This window comes from Chlorocebus sabaeus, chromosome 26 (genome assembly GCF_047675955.1).
Source record: "Chlorocebus sabaeus isolate Y175 chromosome 26, mChlSab1.0.hap1, whole genome shotgun sequence".
In the NCBI taxonomy this organism is placed as follows: domain Eukaryota; kingdom Metazoa; phylum Chordata; class Mammalia; order Primates; family Cercopithecidae; genus Chlorocebus; species Chlorocebus sabaeus.
Window position 1 is genome coordinate 25,263,481 of NC_132929.1, and position 18,233 is coordinate 25,281,713.

The 18,233-nt window shown below is 34.8% G+C and overlaps 1 protein-coding gene across 7 annotated transcripts in view; it reads right to left on the minus strand.

Moving 5' to 3' along the window:
• Positions 1-18,233, minus strand: part of FAM227B (family with sequence similarity 227 member B) — a 521,377-nt gene that overhangs the window by 278,270 nt on the left and 224,874 nt on the right. For 6 of the 7 annotated variants that reach the window (XM_038009969.2, XM_073012157.1, XM_073012160.1 and 3 more), the window contains 4 exons: positions 16,730-16,852; positions 13,290-13,343; positions 6,515-6,746; positions 4,832-4,899 (listed from right to left, as the gene is read on the minus strand). In XM_038009969.2, the coding sequence (XP_037865897.2) occupies positions 4,832-4,899; positions 6,515-6,746; positions 13,290-13,343; positions 16,730-16,780 (405 nt within the window). In that variant the 5' untranslated portion in view covers positions 16,781-16,852. The remainder of the gene's footprint in view (positions 1-4,831; positions 4,900-6,514; positions 6,747-13,289; positions 13,344-16,729; positions 16,853-18,233) is intronic. The other variant, XM_073012159.1, reaches the window with a different exon arrangement.

The window sequence follows — 18,233 nt, forward strand, 5'->3', positions numbered from 1 at the left end:
AATTTTGTTGATCTTTTCAAAAAACCAACTCCTGGATTCATTGATTTTTTGGAGGATTTTTTGTGTCTCTATCTCCTTCAGTTCTGCTCTGATCTTAGTTATTTCTTGCCTTCTGCTAGCTTTCGAATGTGTTTGCTCTTGCTTCTCTAGTTCTTTTAATTGTGATGCTAGAGTGTCAATTTTAGATCTTTCCTGCTTTCTCTTGTGGGCATTTAGTGCTATAAATTTCCCTCTACACACTGCTTTAAATGTGTCCCAGAGATTCTGATATGTTGTATCTTTGTTCTCATTGGTTTCAAGAACATCTTTATTTCTGCCTTCATTTCGTTATGTACTCAGTAGTCATTCAGGAGCAGGTTGTTCAGTTTCCATGTAGTTGAGCGGTTTTGATGGACTTTCTTAGTCCTGAGTTCTAGTTTGATTGCACTGTGGTCTGAGAGACAGTTTGTTATAATTTCTGTTCTTGTACATTTGCTGGGGAGTGCTTTACTTCCAATTACGTGGTCAATTTTGGAGTAAGTGCGATGTGGTGCTGAGAAGAATGTATATTCTGTTGATTTGGGGTGGAGAGTTCTATAGATGTCTATTAGGTCTGCTTGCTGCAGAGATGAGTTCAATTCCTGGATATCCTTGTTAACTTTCTATCTCGTTGATCTGTCTAATGTTGACAGTGGAGTGTTGAAGTCTCCCATTATTATTGTATGGGAGTCTAAGTCTCTTCGTAGGTCTCTAAGGACTTGCTTTATGAATCTTGGTGCTCCTGTGTTGGGTGCATATATATTTAAGAGAGTTAGCTCTTCTTGTTGAATTGATCCCTTTACCACTAAGCTGATAAGCAACTTCAGCAAAGTCTCAGGATACAAAATTAATGTGCAAAAATCACAAGCATTCTTATACACCAGTAACAGACAAACAGAGAGCCAAATCAGGAATGAACTTCCATTCACAATTGCTTCAAAGAGAATAAAATACCTAGGAATCCAACTTACAAGGGATGTAAAGGACCTCTTCAAGGAGAACTACAAACCACTGCTCAGTGAAATAAAAGAGGACACAAACAAATGGAAGAACATACCACGCTCGTGGATAGGAAGAATCAATATCGTGAAAATGGCCATACTGCCCAAGGTAATCTATAGATTCAATGGCACCCCCATCAAGCTACCAATGAGTTTCTTCACAGAATTGGAAAAAATTGCTTTAAAGTTCATATGGAACCAAAAAGAGCCCGCATCTCCAAGACAATCCTAAGTCAAAAGAACAAAGCTGGAGGCATCACGCTACCTGACTTCAAACTATACTACAAGGCTACAGTAACCAAAACAGCATGGTACTGGTACCAAAACAGAGATATAGACCAATGGAACAGAACAGAGTCCTCAGAAATAATACCACACATCTACAGCCATCTGATCTTTGACAAATCTGAGAGAAACAAGAAATGGGGAAAGGATTCCCTATTTAATAAATGGTGCTGGGAAAATTGGCTAGCCATAAGTAGAAAGCTGAAACGGGATCCTTTCCTTACTCCTTATACGAAAATTAATTCAAGATGGATTAGAGACTTAAATGTTAGACTTAATACCATAAAAATCCTAGAGGAAAACCTAGGTAGTACCATTCAGGACATAGGCATGGGCAAGGACTTCATGTCTAAAACACCAAAAGCAATGGCAACAAAAGCCAGAATTGACAAATGGGATCTAATTAAACTAAAGAGCTTCTGCACAGCAAAAGAAACTACCATCAGAGTGAACAGGCAACCTACAGAATGGGAGAAAATTTTTGCAATCTACTCATCTGACAAAGGGCTAATATCCAGAACCTACAAAGAACTCAAACAAATTTACAAGAAAAAAACAAACAATCCCATCAAAAAGTGGACCAAGGATGTGAACAGACATTTCTCAAAAGAAGACATTCATACAGCCAACAGACACATGAAAAAATGCTCATCATCACTGGCCATCAGAGAAATGCAAATCAAAACCACAATGAGATACCATCTCACATCAGTTAGAATGGCGATCATTAAAAAGTCAGGAAACAACAGGTGCTGGAGAGGATGTGGAGAAGTAGGAACACTTTTACACTGTTGGTGGGATTGTAAACTAGTTCAACCATTATGGAAAACAGTATGGCGATTCCTCAAGGATCTAGAACTAGATGTACCATATGACCCAGCCATCCCATTACTGGGTATATACCCAAAGGATTATAAATCATGCTGCTATAAAGACACATGCACACGGATGTTTATTGCGGCACTATTCACAATAGCAACGACTTGGAATCAACCCAAATGTCCATCAGTGACAGACTGGATTAAGAAAATGTGGCACATATACACCATGGAATACTATGCAGCCATAAAAAAGGATGAGTTTGTGTCCTTTGTAGGGACATGGATGCAGCTGGAAACCATCATTCTTAGCAAGCTATCACAAGAGCAGAAAACCAAACACCGCGTGTTCTCACTCATAGGTGGGAACTGAACAATGAGATCACTTGGACTCGGGAAGGGGAACATCACATACCGGGGCCTATCATGGGGAGGGGGGATAGGGGGAGGGATGGCATTGGGAGTTATACCTGATGTAAATGACGAGTTGATGGGTGCTGACGAGTTGATGGGTGCAGCACACCAACATGGCACAAGTATACATATGTAACAAACCTGCACGTTATGCACATGTACCCTAGAACTTAAAGTATAATAAAAAAAAAAGACCACACTGCCCAAAGCAATTTGTAGATTCAATGCCATTCCTATTACACTACCAATCACATTCTTCACAGAACTAGGAAAGGCTATTTTAAAATTCCTATGGAACAAAAAAAAGAGCTGAAATACCCAAGACAATCCTAAGCAAAAACAACAAAGCTGTTCATGCTACTTAACTACAAACTATTATAAACTACAGGGCTACAGCCACCCAAAGAGCATGGAACTGGTACAAAAACAAACACATAGACCAATGGAACAGAATAAAGAACCCATAAATAAGGCCACATATCTACAACTATCTGATCTTTGACAAAGCCAACAAAAACCAGCAATGGGAAAAAGACTCTCTATTCAATAAATAGTGCTGGGATAACTGGCTAGCCATATACAGAAGACTGAAACTGAACCCTTTCCTTGCACCTTATACAAAAGTTAACTCAAGATAGATTAAAGATCAAAATGTAAAACTCAAAACTATGAAAACCCTGGAAGACAACCTAGGTTATACCATTCTGGACGTAGGTATGGGCAAAGATTTCATGACAAAGATGCCAAATGCAATTGCAACAAAAGCAAAAATTGACAAATAGGATCCAATTGAACTAAAGAGCTTCTGCATAGCAAAATAAATTACCAACAGAGTAAACAACCAACCTACAGAATGGGAGAAAATATTTTCAACTACACATCTTACAAAGGTCTAATATCCAAAACTCATACGGAACTTAACTAGAAAAAAGCACATAACCCCATTAAAAAGTGGGCAAAAGGCAGGAACTAACAACTTTCAAAAGAAAACATATATGCAGCCAACAAACATGAAAAAAGCTCAACATCACTGATCATTAAAGAAGTGCAAGTCAAAACCACAATGAGATACCATCTCGCACCCATCAGAATAACTATTAAAAAAAAAGTCAAAAAATAACAGAAGCTGACGAGGTTGTAGAGAAAAGGGAATGCTTATAATACACAGCTCGTGGGAATATAAATTAGTTCAGCCACTGTGGGAAGCAGTTTGATGATTTCTGAAAGAACTCAAAAGGAATATATATCATTCTATATATCATATCTTTATGATATCTTGCATATATCATAAAGACACATGCAAATATATGTTCACTGCAGCACTATTCACAATAGCAAAAGCATGGAATCAACCCAAATGCCCATCAGTGGTTGACGGCATAAAGAAAATGTGGTATATATACACCATGGAATAATATGCAGCCCTAAGAAACAACAAGATCATGTCCTTTGCAGGTATATGGATCCAGCTGGAGGCCATTATCCTTAGCAAACTAATGCAGGAACAGAAAAACAAATACTGCATGCTCTCACTTATAAGTGGGAGCTAAATTATGAGAACACATGAACTCATAGAGGGGAACAACAGACACTGGGGCCTACTGAAGGGTGGATGGCAGGGGGAGGCGCAAAATCAGGAAAAATAACTAATGGCCACTAAGTTTAACACCTGGGTGACAAAATAATCTGTACAACAAACCCACATGTCACAAGTTTATTTATATAACAAACCTGCACATGTACCCCTGAACGGAAAATAAAAGTTAAATTTTTAAAAATAAAGCATTAAATGAGATGGCTAGACCAATGGTGACACACAGTTTTTCTAGCTCTAACATTATATAATTTTAGAACATATTTTTAAAAAGACTAAGTATCTGAAAGTAATTCAAAAGACTTGCCATTTTTATCAAAATCTCAAAGATTTTTAAAATTGGCAAATTAATCTAAAGGTCATCAAAAAGAATTAATTTTCAAAAGAAGAGGGCTGATAGGGGACCTGCACTACTAAGTATGTTATAAATTATTAAATAGCCAAAAAATGGAATAGTATACCTTGAAATAAGTCTTCAAATAACTTGGAGTTATGTGAAGATGCCAATACTCAATAATACTGAGTATGAAAAGAAGGTAAGCACAGCTATCTTTAAAACATAGAGATAGATGATAGATTGGTAACAGTAGACTAAAAGGACATTTACAAAAATGTTATCAGTGTTCATCTGTGGAAATGTAGTGTTTATATTTTCTGTGAAAATCCAATTTTCAAAGATGATAAAAACATAGATATATTACCATTATCTTTTTTTTCTTATGGTACTTCTTTAGAAATTCCTCATATCTTTCCAATTTTCTGTAAGAACCTTTAAGAAAACAAGAATTCACAGTATATTATATATATGTACCTCCTCTAAAAATAAACAAAATTTTAAATACTTTAAATAAATTATATACAAAATTATTCAATGAAATCAATTAGCAATTTTGATAAGCATATGTTAATACACACTGTTAGCTGAATTAATAATTGGAATTATTATATAAAGTATATCTTGTTTCATTTTTCTGAAATACCAAGTTCCAACTAACATGTCTGTGGCACTTACTCCTATGTCTAAAGTTTTACGTCAACCCCTCTCTCCTAAAAAAATCCACATTTTTCAAATAGTTCAGCCACTTACACTTGGTTGTTTCATGGTCACCTTAATTTCAATAAAGTGCAGTACTGTGGAGCATGGCCCAGTGAGACAATATGGGGGAGCTCTGAAGTCAGATAACCTAGATAGACTTGAATCCAAGTTCTGATAGCTACATATTGAGGACAATACGTATATAAAACATTACCTTTTTTAGAAAACAGGAGGAAGATATAAAAGGATATGTTCACACTTTGCTTGTGGATATTTTATTTCATTACGAGATGAATTTATACGCACACATGGATGTCTGTATGTGTGTATACAAGATATATACATGTGTGTGTATTTATATATACATACACAGAAGCTATATATAACTTTTATACATTAAAAAATATAAAATTTTAAAAATGTATAATTTAAATACAAAAATTTAAAAAGTTAATTTTGAAGTGTATTTAAACACATCTTCAGAATTACACAAATCTAAGTCCAAAAAAGAATATTAAATACCAAAATAACATAATGAATCTAATTTGATATCTAAAAATACTTTATAAGTACAATTAATATCATTTTCAAGACATCTATATGACAAATTTGCCCATTAAATCAAGAATAAGACAAGAATAAGTATTTAAAACTATTCTGGAAATGTTCATACGATTAGATAAGAAAAATGTTATACAAATATCGAAAAGTAAAAATTATCATTACTTGCTGTATGCTTTGTCATTCATGCAGTTATTCCATAGTGAATACCAGCGACTCCTACAAACTAGCCTGCGAGCCCATATAGGTTAACTATCACCCCTTTTACTTTCAGTTTTAGATATTTCTGTTCTATCCTGACCCTTGCTGATATGTTTGTTTCCAGTAAGAATATTAATTGATGCAATCTTGCTCTCCTGTTTTTGTAATACTCTGTACCTCCACTCCACTTTAACAAAAGCTTAACAGTTTAACAACTGTTTTAAGGCTTTGTTTTAGTAATACTTCCTTTGAAACCACATATTTATGCTCAACTAAAAAAATCTGTATTGAACCATTTTGAAATGAAGAGGTTTTAAAATAAGATATTTTTAAAATTTATTTTATACCTTGGAATTTCATTATTTATGAGATTACACACAAACACACACACACACAGACAACTGACCAACCATTACTTTACTAATACAAAAAATAAGGACTGGCCAGGTGCACTGGCTTATGCTTGTAATTCCAACACTTTTGGAGGGTGACTCAGGAGGATCACTCGAGGCCAAGATTTGGAGACCAGCCTGGGAAACATAGTGAGACTCCATTTCTATAAAAGATAAAAATAAATAAGGCTCACTTGTCTCAGAAATCATGCTTTTCCACTTAAATATTTTAGAGGTGTGGTTTTGCAAAATAAGTGAATATTCCTTTAATTTTGATTCCATGATCAAAAGTGCTTCAAATATTCGAGGAACATTTTCCCATAGGTGTGTATAAATTGAAACAAATGAACTATCGTCTTTTATTTTTTTCAGAGTGCATGACCATTCATCATCATCTCTAAAATGGATTTCCCTTGGCCAATAATCCTGCAAAAAATGTGAAAGAGAGAATACAGTTTAAGTCATTTTTAATGAATTTAAATAATAGAGTTCAAAACCAATGAGCTATAATTGAGATTTTATTCCACAATTGTTTTTAAATTACTTTTTAAAAATTTGAAACAATCACAAATGTCATAAAAGTTACAAGTGCTTTACTAAAACTATTTTCCTGAATCATTTCAGAATAATTTGCTTATATGATAGCCCATCATCCTTTAAAACTTCAGTGTATAGTTCCGAAAACCAAAAACATTCTCCTACATAATAAATGCAACCATGAAAATCAGGAAATTGGCACTGATACATTATTTATATTTAATACAAAGACTCTACTCAAATTACAGTGGAACCAATTATGCCCTTTATAGCAAAAGAATCTAGTTCAGAATAAAAATGTTAGGTTTTGACTTCATGTCTCTTTGGTCCCTTTCGGTCTACAACTGTTTCATAGTGTCTGTGGGGATGCGAAGGGGGAAGATTAGAAGAGATAATTTTAATTTATTTTCATTTATTTTCTAGTTTTATTAAAGCATAAAATTTTAAATATTTATGGTGCACAATGTGAAGCTTCGATAAATGTATACACTGTGCAATGACTGCCAAAAAGGTAATTAACATATCCATCACCTCGCACAGTTAACGTGTGTATTGAGAACATTTAAGATCCACTCTTTTAGCAATTTTCAAGTACACAATACATTATTATTAACTATGATCATCATGCTGACCAATTGATCCCCAGAATTTATCTATTCTGTCTGAAACTTCCCACCCTTTAATCCATTTCTCCTTTTCTTTCACAAGCCCCAGTAAGACTCCATTCTACTTTCTGCTCCTATGAGTTCCATTTTTATACATTCCACTTAAAAGTGAGATCATGCCACAGTTTCCTTTTGGTGTCTGGCTTATTTTTTACATAAGCTGGGATCCATGGCAAAGTTATGTGCTCAGTTCACTCTCCTTTCCCTTTCCCACATGAAAGGTATCTCTCTCCACACGTTTTGCCCTTGCTTGGTAACTTGAAAATGTCCTTCCTAACTTCTTCAAGGTATCTTTTCTTATTTCTGTGCTACGCCTAGGACTCCCATATAGTGAAGGCTAGTAATATCTCAGCTGGATTCCTTAGCTCTTATAAAGGTCTTTTTCTTGCAAAGATAGTTGTTCAAATTGATATTTCTGCAAAGGGATAAAGGTTATTTTGCCATCTTCCTGGAGTCATTCCTCCTAAGTCGTCGCCTTTTTTTTTTTTTTTCTTTTTTTTTACTTTTATATCTTCAAAGCCATGAGTTCACACTGATGCCTCTAATTCCAATTCTAACCATTCTAGCTTTCTCTCTTTCCATATTATAATTGCCATCCCTAACAATTAAAAACCTAGCTGCCATTATCTTTAATATATTTACTCATTTGATCAATCCTTTTATGTAACCAATCTCTCATATTTGCTCCCAGACTCTTCCCTACGTGGATACCCTTTTCATACTACTTGGGCTCTAATACTCCATGTTAGGTTGCCAATTCTGCGAGGACATCCTCCTTACCCCCACTTGATCTCTGACCTCCCACATCAGAGTGAAGGCTACCTTCCTCTTCTCCGTTTATGTATGAATATCATCATCATTCCCTTGGATTCTGATACCTGTGGTGTCACATGGACATCCTCCTCACCATTGTTGGACTCAGAAATCTTGCTCAGGGCCACCACAGCAAACCCTTCTTTCTCAATGTGGAAGCCTGCCTTGTGTGGCCGCCAAATGGCTTTAATACTAAATTGTTTAGGAAAGGAAGGAGATGGAATCAAAGGGAAACAAAGGAAATGAAGAGAAGAAGGGAAGTGGAACCATAACATTAATATTTGCAAATCTAAGTATAAGATCTTTTAATATAATCAAATAAGAGCAAAACAAAGAAAGTTAGTCAACATAATTAAAAGCTTATGAATAAGAGAATACGTTTTGGAATGGTGGGAGACTTGTGTAGGATGAAACTCTGCAATGGAGTTTGGGTAAAATACACTGGGGACTTAGCTTAAGAGGAAGAAATCTGAAGTCTGCAGATCAGAAATTTCAAACCCACCTAGGGCTGTGCCATCTCCTTTTCTCTTCCTTTAAAAGCAATCCTAAACTCATCATACACGTGTTCATTTATTAACTGTGCTACCAGTAAGATATGAAAATAATACCCAGTGTTTAACACTGGAAAACTTTTCCAAAAAGGTCCCTCTGTCATTTTGAAAAAAAGAGTGTTATATAAATACGTAAGTGCCCTCTTTCAAATCCTGTAAATGTGTATCTTAAATAAGACGCATAGCCACTTGGGAAAGTTTTTCAGCATTGAAATGTAGAAAACTGTATCAAAAATTTAAAAGACTTTGAAGAATAAGAAAAGGTCACAGGGTAAAATCCCTGAAGACAAACACTGTCAATTTAGAATGCCAGATACTTCGAAAACATAGTCCTTATGAGTCATGTATTGCTGTTGTTAGGGGAGTTGAGGGAGTAGGAAGAGGCTAAAAGGAATTTGAAAAGATGTTATAATATGTACAAATCTTTATGAAAATGTATTCTTTATGTCAGGCTTGAGATATCACAATCCTTTTTCCCAAGATATTGAAATATTATGAGCTGAATAAAGTTTCCAGAAATTTTACAAGGCTGATGAGACTCTGTCTTCTCTACATTACCAAGGTAATCAAGGGATTGACTGGTATCCCAAAGCCATTAATACAAAGAAGGTGATTTTTAAATTCTTTTAATGAATTCTTTGTGGCTGTATTATTAAATGGATACCAGATGATTATATTGGAGTAGATTATATCTTATAGCAGATCATAATCTATTTTCCCCATTTCATTTCTCTATTACCTTCCTTCCTTATTCCTTTATATTTTGCCTTCAGTAAGATACCTCTTGAATAGAGTGTTATCTAAAAAATAAATTTTGTGGCCAGACCTAAAAAGGCAAACTGAGTCAACTAGCAGCTAACAGGCAGATGAGATGTCAGGCAGCTCATAATGCCAGAAAGGAAATCAACACTACTACTAGAGTATGAGCATCCAGAGTCTATGGTGATTACATTAATTAAAAGTAAATAAATGTATTCAAATCCCAAAGGAACAAAAGAATTGGACTAGAAGTTATTGTTCCCTATGGAGTTAAATTCTACATTATAGCACTGTGGTCCTTACTAATAAGTAAGAAGAACATTTATCTTATTTAAAACAGGGTCAGTGAAGCAAGAACTGGCTATGTCTTTGTTATGTTTATTTTAATTACTGCAATTAACTATGGCAGTGGCAGAAGCACAAATTATTATATGCTAATACAAAACTAGAGATGGAGAAGGGAGAGTAGACAGACAAAAGGGCTCTCGTGGAGTTTAGAGACGAATTTTTTTTATTGAATATATAGTTAAGTCTTCATCTATGTCCCAAAGCCCAAGAGACAATGCTGAAGTATCAAACAAAAGGTAAGAAATAAGAAGCATAACTAGAATTAGTAGGAAAAGTGACTATTATTTAGCTCTTCTTCCCTTATATTAAGCTTTGATATAAGGATTTAAATGGATTAATGAATAAATAAATGAATAAACAAATAAGCAAATAAATCAGGCTATTCCCTCAATAAAGAGAATGGGATTGAAATAATTATTTTCTCTATCATAAAATAATTTTGATCCTCTAAGAAAAATCATAGCATGGATCTGAGTACTCTCCAGATACAGATTACAAATCTAACAGGCCTGTTAACAAAAATTAACATTGATGAACTAAGAGAAGATGAATTTTATAAAGTTCTACCAGATAAAAGTTGCATGGACACAGAAAAAAGGTAGTCAGAAATAAATAACACGAAAAATAAAAAGTATAATAAATAAATATGGAAGAAATTGGAATCAACATTTTAGTACTTGAAGAACCAAAAAGAGTTTTTTAAAGTGTGATAGTAAAGAGAAATGAGACAAAAAGGAGGAAGATAATACAGATTCCATAAGAGTAGAAATTTTTGTCTTTGTTCATTGCTGTAACTCCAGTGTCCAGAAAAATATTGCACAAATAGTGGGTAGTGAACAGAAATAACTAAATGAGTGAATGAATAGGATAAGTAAGAGAGCTGACACTGATACAACAATAGTGGAAAAAGAAGTTATAAAAATAAACTATAAAAATATTTTTATAAAAATAAAACTAGAAACAGAATTGTGATGGAGTGAAGGGAATGTGGGAAATGATCAACAGAGAAATGAGAGGATAAAAACAATTGAAGATAAAAAGATACACGGAAGTATAACAGGAGATAGGAAGAGGTGAAAAAGAGTAGATGATATAAAATATTAAAATTACCAAAAAAGATAGAAATGGTAGGAACTGGCAAAAAAGAGAAGAATTTAGATGATATGATAAAAGATTAAGTAGAAGACAAGAGAAACCAGTAGCTAACATGTAGGTTGCAAGTACTGTTATAATGCTAGTTAATAGCAGAGCTTGGCTTAATAATATGCTTCAATTCTAAAAGAACAACAGCTCCACGAGGGCAGGCATCTTCGCTTGTTTTTATTCACTGATGTATCTGAAGCATCTATGTGTCTGGCACATAGCAGGTGTTCAAAAATATTTCTTAAATGAATTCATGGCAGTCACTACTTTTTTTATTTATTTTTTATTTTTGAGACGGAGTCTTGCTCTATCACTCAGGCTGGAGTGCAGTAGCGCAATCTCGGCTCACAGGAAGCTCCGCCTCCCAGGTTCACGTCATTCTCCCGCCTTAGCCTCCGGAGTAGCTGGGACACACACATGCGCCCGCCACCACGCCCGGCTAATTTTTTTGTGTTTTTTAGTAGAGACGGGGTTTCACCGTGTTAGCCAGGATGGTCTCTATCTCCTGACCTCATGATCCACCCGCCTCGGCCTCCCAAAGTGCTGGGATGACAGGCGTGAGCCACCGCGCCCGGCCAGCAGTCATTACTATTTTACCATCGTCTATTAGACAAAGACTTTGTATAGCAAACAAAAAATTAAACATCTAGTCATTTTATTCCTGAATATTTTCAAATATCCAATAGTTTGGCAATGTATAAACATACCCAAACCATAAAAAATAACTACAGAATGTATTTCGTTGTGAAATTCAGACAATAAGAAAAGATTTACAGATAAACCTATAAATGACAAAATGATACAAATGGATATGTTGTTTTATCAAATGCTATCTGATAAAAATTGAAGGCTATAAATATAGCCTTTGAATACAAATATAAATATGTCATTTGCATACAAAGATGATACTACTGACATACTATTAATAAGACATGGTTTGATTTGGTTTTATCCTATATTTAGTGAAGAGCTGGCATAAACCTATTATCTTGATTTGATTGGTATCATTCTCAATTTAAACACAGGGATTACATATTTACTACTTCAAATAATTAGAATTTTTTATTTAAAATCATAGGTCCTCAAACATGTATAATAATACAGTCTCCATTATTTGCTGAATTTAGCTTAATTTTAACTTAAAACTTAAAACATTAAAAAGTCCTGAAACATTGTCATTAGGCTGCAGCACATTTGCATCATTATTTAAATCAAAAGTAGTTACAAAAAGTTTGTCCTAAAAGTATTTCAACATACTTAGCTACACCATGTGACTGAAGTAAACTCTTGTAACTAGGAATGTTTTCATCCAAGCGCAATCCTTTCCCAAAACATTGAAAGTAAAAACAAAAAACAAAAAAACAAAACAAAAAAAATCTTATCTAAATAAATATATAAAACAGAAAATATATATTTAAAAGTAGATATTTCTGAAACTACATTGTTAGCAGTTTAATCACAGCAAACACTATTTATATTTAAGCATAAATAAATGTAGATTATTTATATTCCAATCCACTCAAAATACAAACATACCTCATTAAAAAGCCATCTTTTCTTTGTTTTCTATACTGACATGTTTATTTTGACCCTTACTTGACATTCCTCAATGCAAAACAAATATGACCTTCACACTTGCAGGTGCATGGATCCAAGGGAAGACTTAGCGAGTCCAAAAACTGCAGGCGAAGTCAATAATTAAACATAACAATGGAAACTGAACTTTCAACAGGAAAACACATTTTGAATTTTTCACTCTGATTCAATAATCAGGGAATACTGATGTAACACCTCTACAAATTACCTGTCTCAGGTGTGGTGCATAAATAAATGAGGTAAGTAAGCATAATTGTTGGATATTCTTTAAGGTGTAAATACATAAGACAAAAATCTTACATTAACAAAAGTATATAGAAATGTCTGTATAGGGCTAGAATTTTTTTAATGTGAAAAAGAGAACAGAATGTTGACAAGAGGGAAAGACTACAACACAGAGCCTACTCAAAGGATATTAAGTATTTATATACACACTTTCCACATTGAAACATATTTCAGAAATTTCTAGTCTTAAAGTTTGTTCTAAGTCCTCTACATCTCCATAACTGATATTTTAAAATGATGTACTGGCACAGAAAATAAGATGCTCTACTCACCCAATTTTGAAACTTTAAGAATTCTTCAATGCTCTTTGGAGGTTCTTGCATTTTCTAATAAAGTAATATCAATATTGTTCATTGGCATTAACTCACTAGACTATTCATAATATTTACAAATAATTTACTCAAATGAAAAAATACTCTAAGTTATCATTTTTAGAGCAGGAAGATATCATAAAATGTTCACTTTGTACCATCCCTCCACTTTGAAAAGGGACACACATAAATGCTTAAATTCTTAGCCTCCAAACCAAATTTTATAATAGGCTTCCCTCTTATACACTAGCCCTAGAGAAAAACTCCACATGAATCTTGCTTAAGGTTCTCATTTCAGATTCCTAAAAGAGTTCCAAGATATTTTGGGCTATCATGGATAGTCTCTATAATAAATCCAGAGCCAAAAATATAATATGTTCTTGCTGATAAAGTATTTTAAAAACTTAACTAGTTACATAGTTAAAATAAATTTAAATGTTTGGATGTTCCAGTCTAATAGAAAAAAGTCACATTTTTAGTAGTTTCTTTGTGATTTCAAATGTATTCAACATTAGACAAACTAATTTTAATCCAGACCACACCTTTCTCCTTTGTGCCTTAGAGACTTTGCCTACATTCTTTCTTCTGCCTAGAAGTCTCCCTTTCCCAAACCCTCTTCTTCCAATCCTTTCTTGGCCTATTTAACTCTTACTTCAAATAACAAATTAAAAGTCACTTTGTCCATCAAGCCTTTCTTATCCCCCAAAGTTTTCTCCATGGTAACATACAGCAGATTATCTCTATGAGGACAGAAACTATGGTGCAATCACAGTTTCACACAGTGGCTGGTTCATAGTCAATGCATAATAAGTACTTGCAGTGTGCATAAATGAAAGCATAAATGAGTAGATGAATGTCAGAAATGTATAGGTACTTGAAAAATAATAAAAAAACTTCTAGAGAATGAAAATCCAGTGAGAAGGCAAAAATAAGAAGAATTCAGAAGTCTAATGCCCTAATATCCATGGTGATATCACTGAAAAGATTGTATTACATTTTTATTTATTAAAACACATATTTCATATCAATATATAAAGTGGTCAAGATTACAGAATCACAAGTTCATGTTTTAGAAAATAATTTCTAAAAAATAATTACATACTTGAGTTGGGGGATATTTCATTCATCTAAATATATGATGAGTATAAGAAAATATATAACTGATAATATAAGAAGAAGATAAACAGTGTATGTGACAACCATTATAGAAAATGAGTATTCAGTGAGGGTTAAAAAATTAAACAATTGAACTCATGGAGATAGAGGTAGAATGATGGTTGCCAGAGGCCGGGAAGGGAATGAGAAGTGAGGGGAAAGTGGGTATGGTCAATGGGTACAAAAATATAGGTTAGGGTCAAGCACAGTAGCTCATGCCTCTAATACCAGCACACTTTGGGAGGCCAAGACAGGAGGACTGCTTGAGCCTAGGAGTTTGAGACCAGCTTGGGCAACACAGCAAGAGCCCATCTCCATAAAAAAGAAAAAAAAAGTAAAACAAAACAAAACAAAACAGAGTGTCCAGGCATAGTGGCTCACATCTGTAATCCCAGCACTTTGGGAGGCCAAGGCAGGTGGATTGCTTGAGGTAAACAGTGCAAGAGACCAGCCTGGCCAATGTAGTAAAACCCCCGTCTCTACTAAAAACACAAAAAAAGTAGCCAGGTGTCCTAGCTACTCGAGAGACTGAGATGGGAGAATCGCTTGAACCCCAGAGGCGGAGGTTGCAGTGAGCCAAGATTGTGCCACTATACTCCAGCCTGGGTGACAGAGTGAGACTCTCTCTAAAAAACAGACAAATAAAAAGAGCTAGAGAGAATGAATATGATCTAATATTTGATAGAACAACTGGCTAACTATAGTCAACAATAATTTACTGTACCTTTTGAAATAAATAAAAGAGTATAATTGGAATGTCTACAACACAAATAAATGATAAATGCTTGAAATGATAGATACCCCACTTACTCTGATATAATTATTATATACTGTATGTACCAAAAGTTATCTCATGTATGCCATAAATATATATATACTTACAATATACCCTTAAAAATGAAAAATAAAGATTTAAAAAAGGAAAACAAATGTTTAGACAGAAGCAAAGATGCATAGAGATGTGAAGAAAATGTTATGGGAAACAGGGAACTCTAGAGCTAGTCAGATTGAAAAGAGTGAGAGATATGAGAGACGGTGTGCACAAAAGGCTTACAGACAGAAAAATACTCATGATATAATATCTTCAGGGATAGTGGGTATAGCAGTTTGGCTAAAAGGAACTTGCAATACATTTACAAATGTACAGAATTAAACTTAATGAAAACAATTTAAGTATTGACTTTTTTTTTCTTGTAATGGCTGTCAAAGCACTCCAAGTACAAAGCACCACAAGTAATATGCACATTTAATTAAAGGGAATTAGAAAAGTGGATTAAGAAAGTGAAACTTGCATAGTGAAGTTCTAATTTCAAAAATTCCATGTTTCTCTTGGGGTAAAATTAAAATAAGGTAAAGTATAAATTAAATAGATTTCTACTTTTGGTAGGATGTAGAAGGATATAAAACACCTATACTTCCATGATAACAGTAAGACAAACTTGGACAAAAAAAAAATCATACTTTTCTATGAGATTAGTGAAAAGTGGTGAATGCCAGGAGGCAGGACCAGTTAAATAACTTGTAAACATTCAGAGTCCCTTGTTCAAAATTATTAAGAGTTTGAAGATAATAACATCAGAGCATTAGACCAAATGCATGGTACTTCTCAGCATAAGGCCCTGTGCAACTGCAGAAATTGTAAACCCATGAAGCTGAAAACAAGCGTAATTGTCCTATAGAACTAATGTTTATGGTTTCTTTAAATAAATATAGAAATTAATCCTTCTAGTCTTAAAACTTAAGAAAGTTACATTGGTCTTACCCGAGTTCCTTTCCCAGAAAACTAACCATCAAGCCTCCCAGATAGTGTCAAGGAACTAAAACGTACCAAATCACTGTATCTTGACAATTAGCCTCTAGACTCCTTACCATCGCCCATCATGATTGCCTAACTGACCACCTGTTTCCTGTTAACCAACTCCTCCTCCCCACCACTCCCTAATTTCTGTTTTCCCACACATGGTTACATTTCTTCCCTGCTCTAAAAAACTCTAATTTTAGTTAGTCAGGGAGATGGATTTGAGACTGATCTCCCATCTCCTCGGCTTCAGCACCCTATTAAAGCTTTCTTCCTTGGCAATACTCATCTCAGTGATTGGCTATCTGTGCAGCGAGCATCAAGACCTAGACCAAACCCTTGGTGTTTCACTAACAAAGCCAGCTCTACCTGGGAGCCCTGATTACCTAAAACTCCAAGAGAAATATAAATTTTGTAAGTGAACATAAAGCTGTGGAAGCTTCCTTACCTTGGGGCCAGCTCTGCTGCTCTTCCTTTGACATGTTCGTTGGCCTGCCATGGTACAGTAACTTTGCAGAAATGAAGAGAAATCAGCTGGGTCTTAGGCATCAATGTGAGTTGGGCGACCAAACTGGGGTATGAAAGAAACCCAAATGCAAAAATAAATGACTCAGCCAAACAATCCCTTTCCCCTCACCTCCAAACCTCACTTCTGACTTTTACCAAGTCATACAGTTTAACTCTGTATCTCCACTCAAATCTCACGTTGAAATGTTGGAATCCCCAGTGTTGGAGGTGGGGCCTGATGGGAGGTGACTGGATCATGGGGGTGGTTTCTAAAGATTTTGCAATATCCCCCTAGTGCTGTTTTGTGATAGACTTCTCACGAGATCTGGTTGTTTAAAAGTGTGTAGCACCTCCCCCTTCACCCTCTTCCTCCTGCTCCAGCCATGTAGGACGCGTCTGCTTCCCCTTCACCTTCTGCCATGATTGTGAGTTTCCTGAGGCCTCCCCATCCATGCTTCCTGTACAGCCTGTGGGACTATGAGTCAATTAAACTTCTTTTCTTTAAAATTACCCAGTCTCCGGTAGTTCTTTATAGCAATGTGAGAATGGACTAATGCACCAAGAAAGCAGCAGGGGACGAGGGGCTGGAAAATATATTCTACTCATGAAGCTGGAGGTTCCACTATGTCATATGACAAAAGGCATGCATATAACAAGAAATGGACAAGGGAAGGCTAATAATATAAGCTATTATACTGTTTATAAGAAAAATTGGTCTGAATTTTTCTATCTTATAATGTGAAGATTTGGAATTAAGGCTATTATGGTCTCAAAAAAAATGAGTTGGGAAATGCCTCTGTTTTTTCTATTATCTGAAAGAATTTAAAAATCTGAAAGATCAGTACTATTCCTTCCTTTCTTCCTTAAATGTTTGGTGGACACTGCTAGTTATGTTCCCTGAACCTGAACCTGAAATTATGGGGGAGTTTTAAATTAAGGACACTGTAATGGACCTAATCATGCCCCCACCCCAAATTCATATGTTGAAGCCCTAACATTTAACAATATGTGACTTTATTTGGAGATGGAGTCTTTGAGGAGACAATTAAGGTTAAAAGAGGCTAAAAGAGTGGGGCTCTAATATGATTGGTGTCATTATAAGAACAGACACCAGAAAGCTTGCTTGCTCATGCTCTCTCTCCATATACACACGAATATTTTATCTGTGAAAATATCTAGTAACTGTGAAATAATAAACTTTGTGTTGTTTTAAGTCACTTTGCTTGCTGTTACAGCAGCAATAAGAAACTAATATGAGGAGAAAGAGTGATTTTTTTTTTTTTTTTAGTATTTTGCAGATGTGAAAAATGTCACACACTTAACTGATGCTCTGTCTATATAAGAGAAGAGGCTTTGTAAGGACGTGGTGAGAAGGCAGTGGTCTACGAGCCACGAAGAGAGGCCTCACTAGAAACTAACACTGAAGGCACCTTGGTCTTAGACTT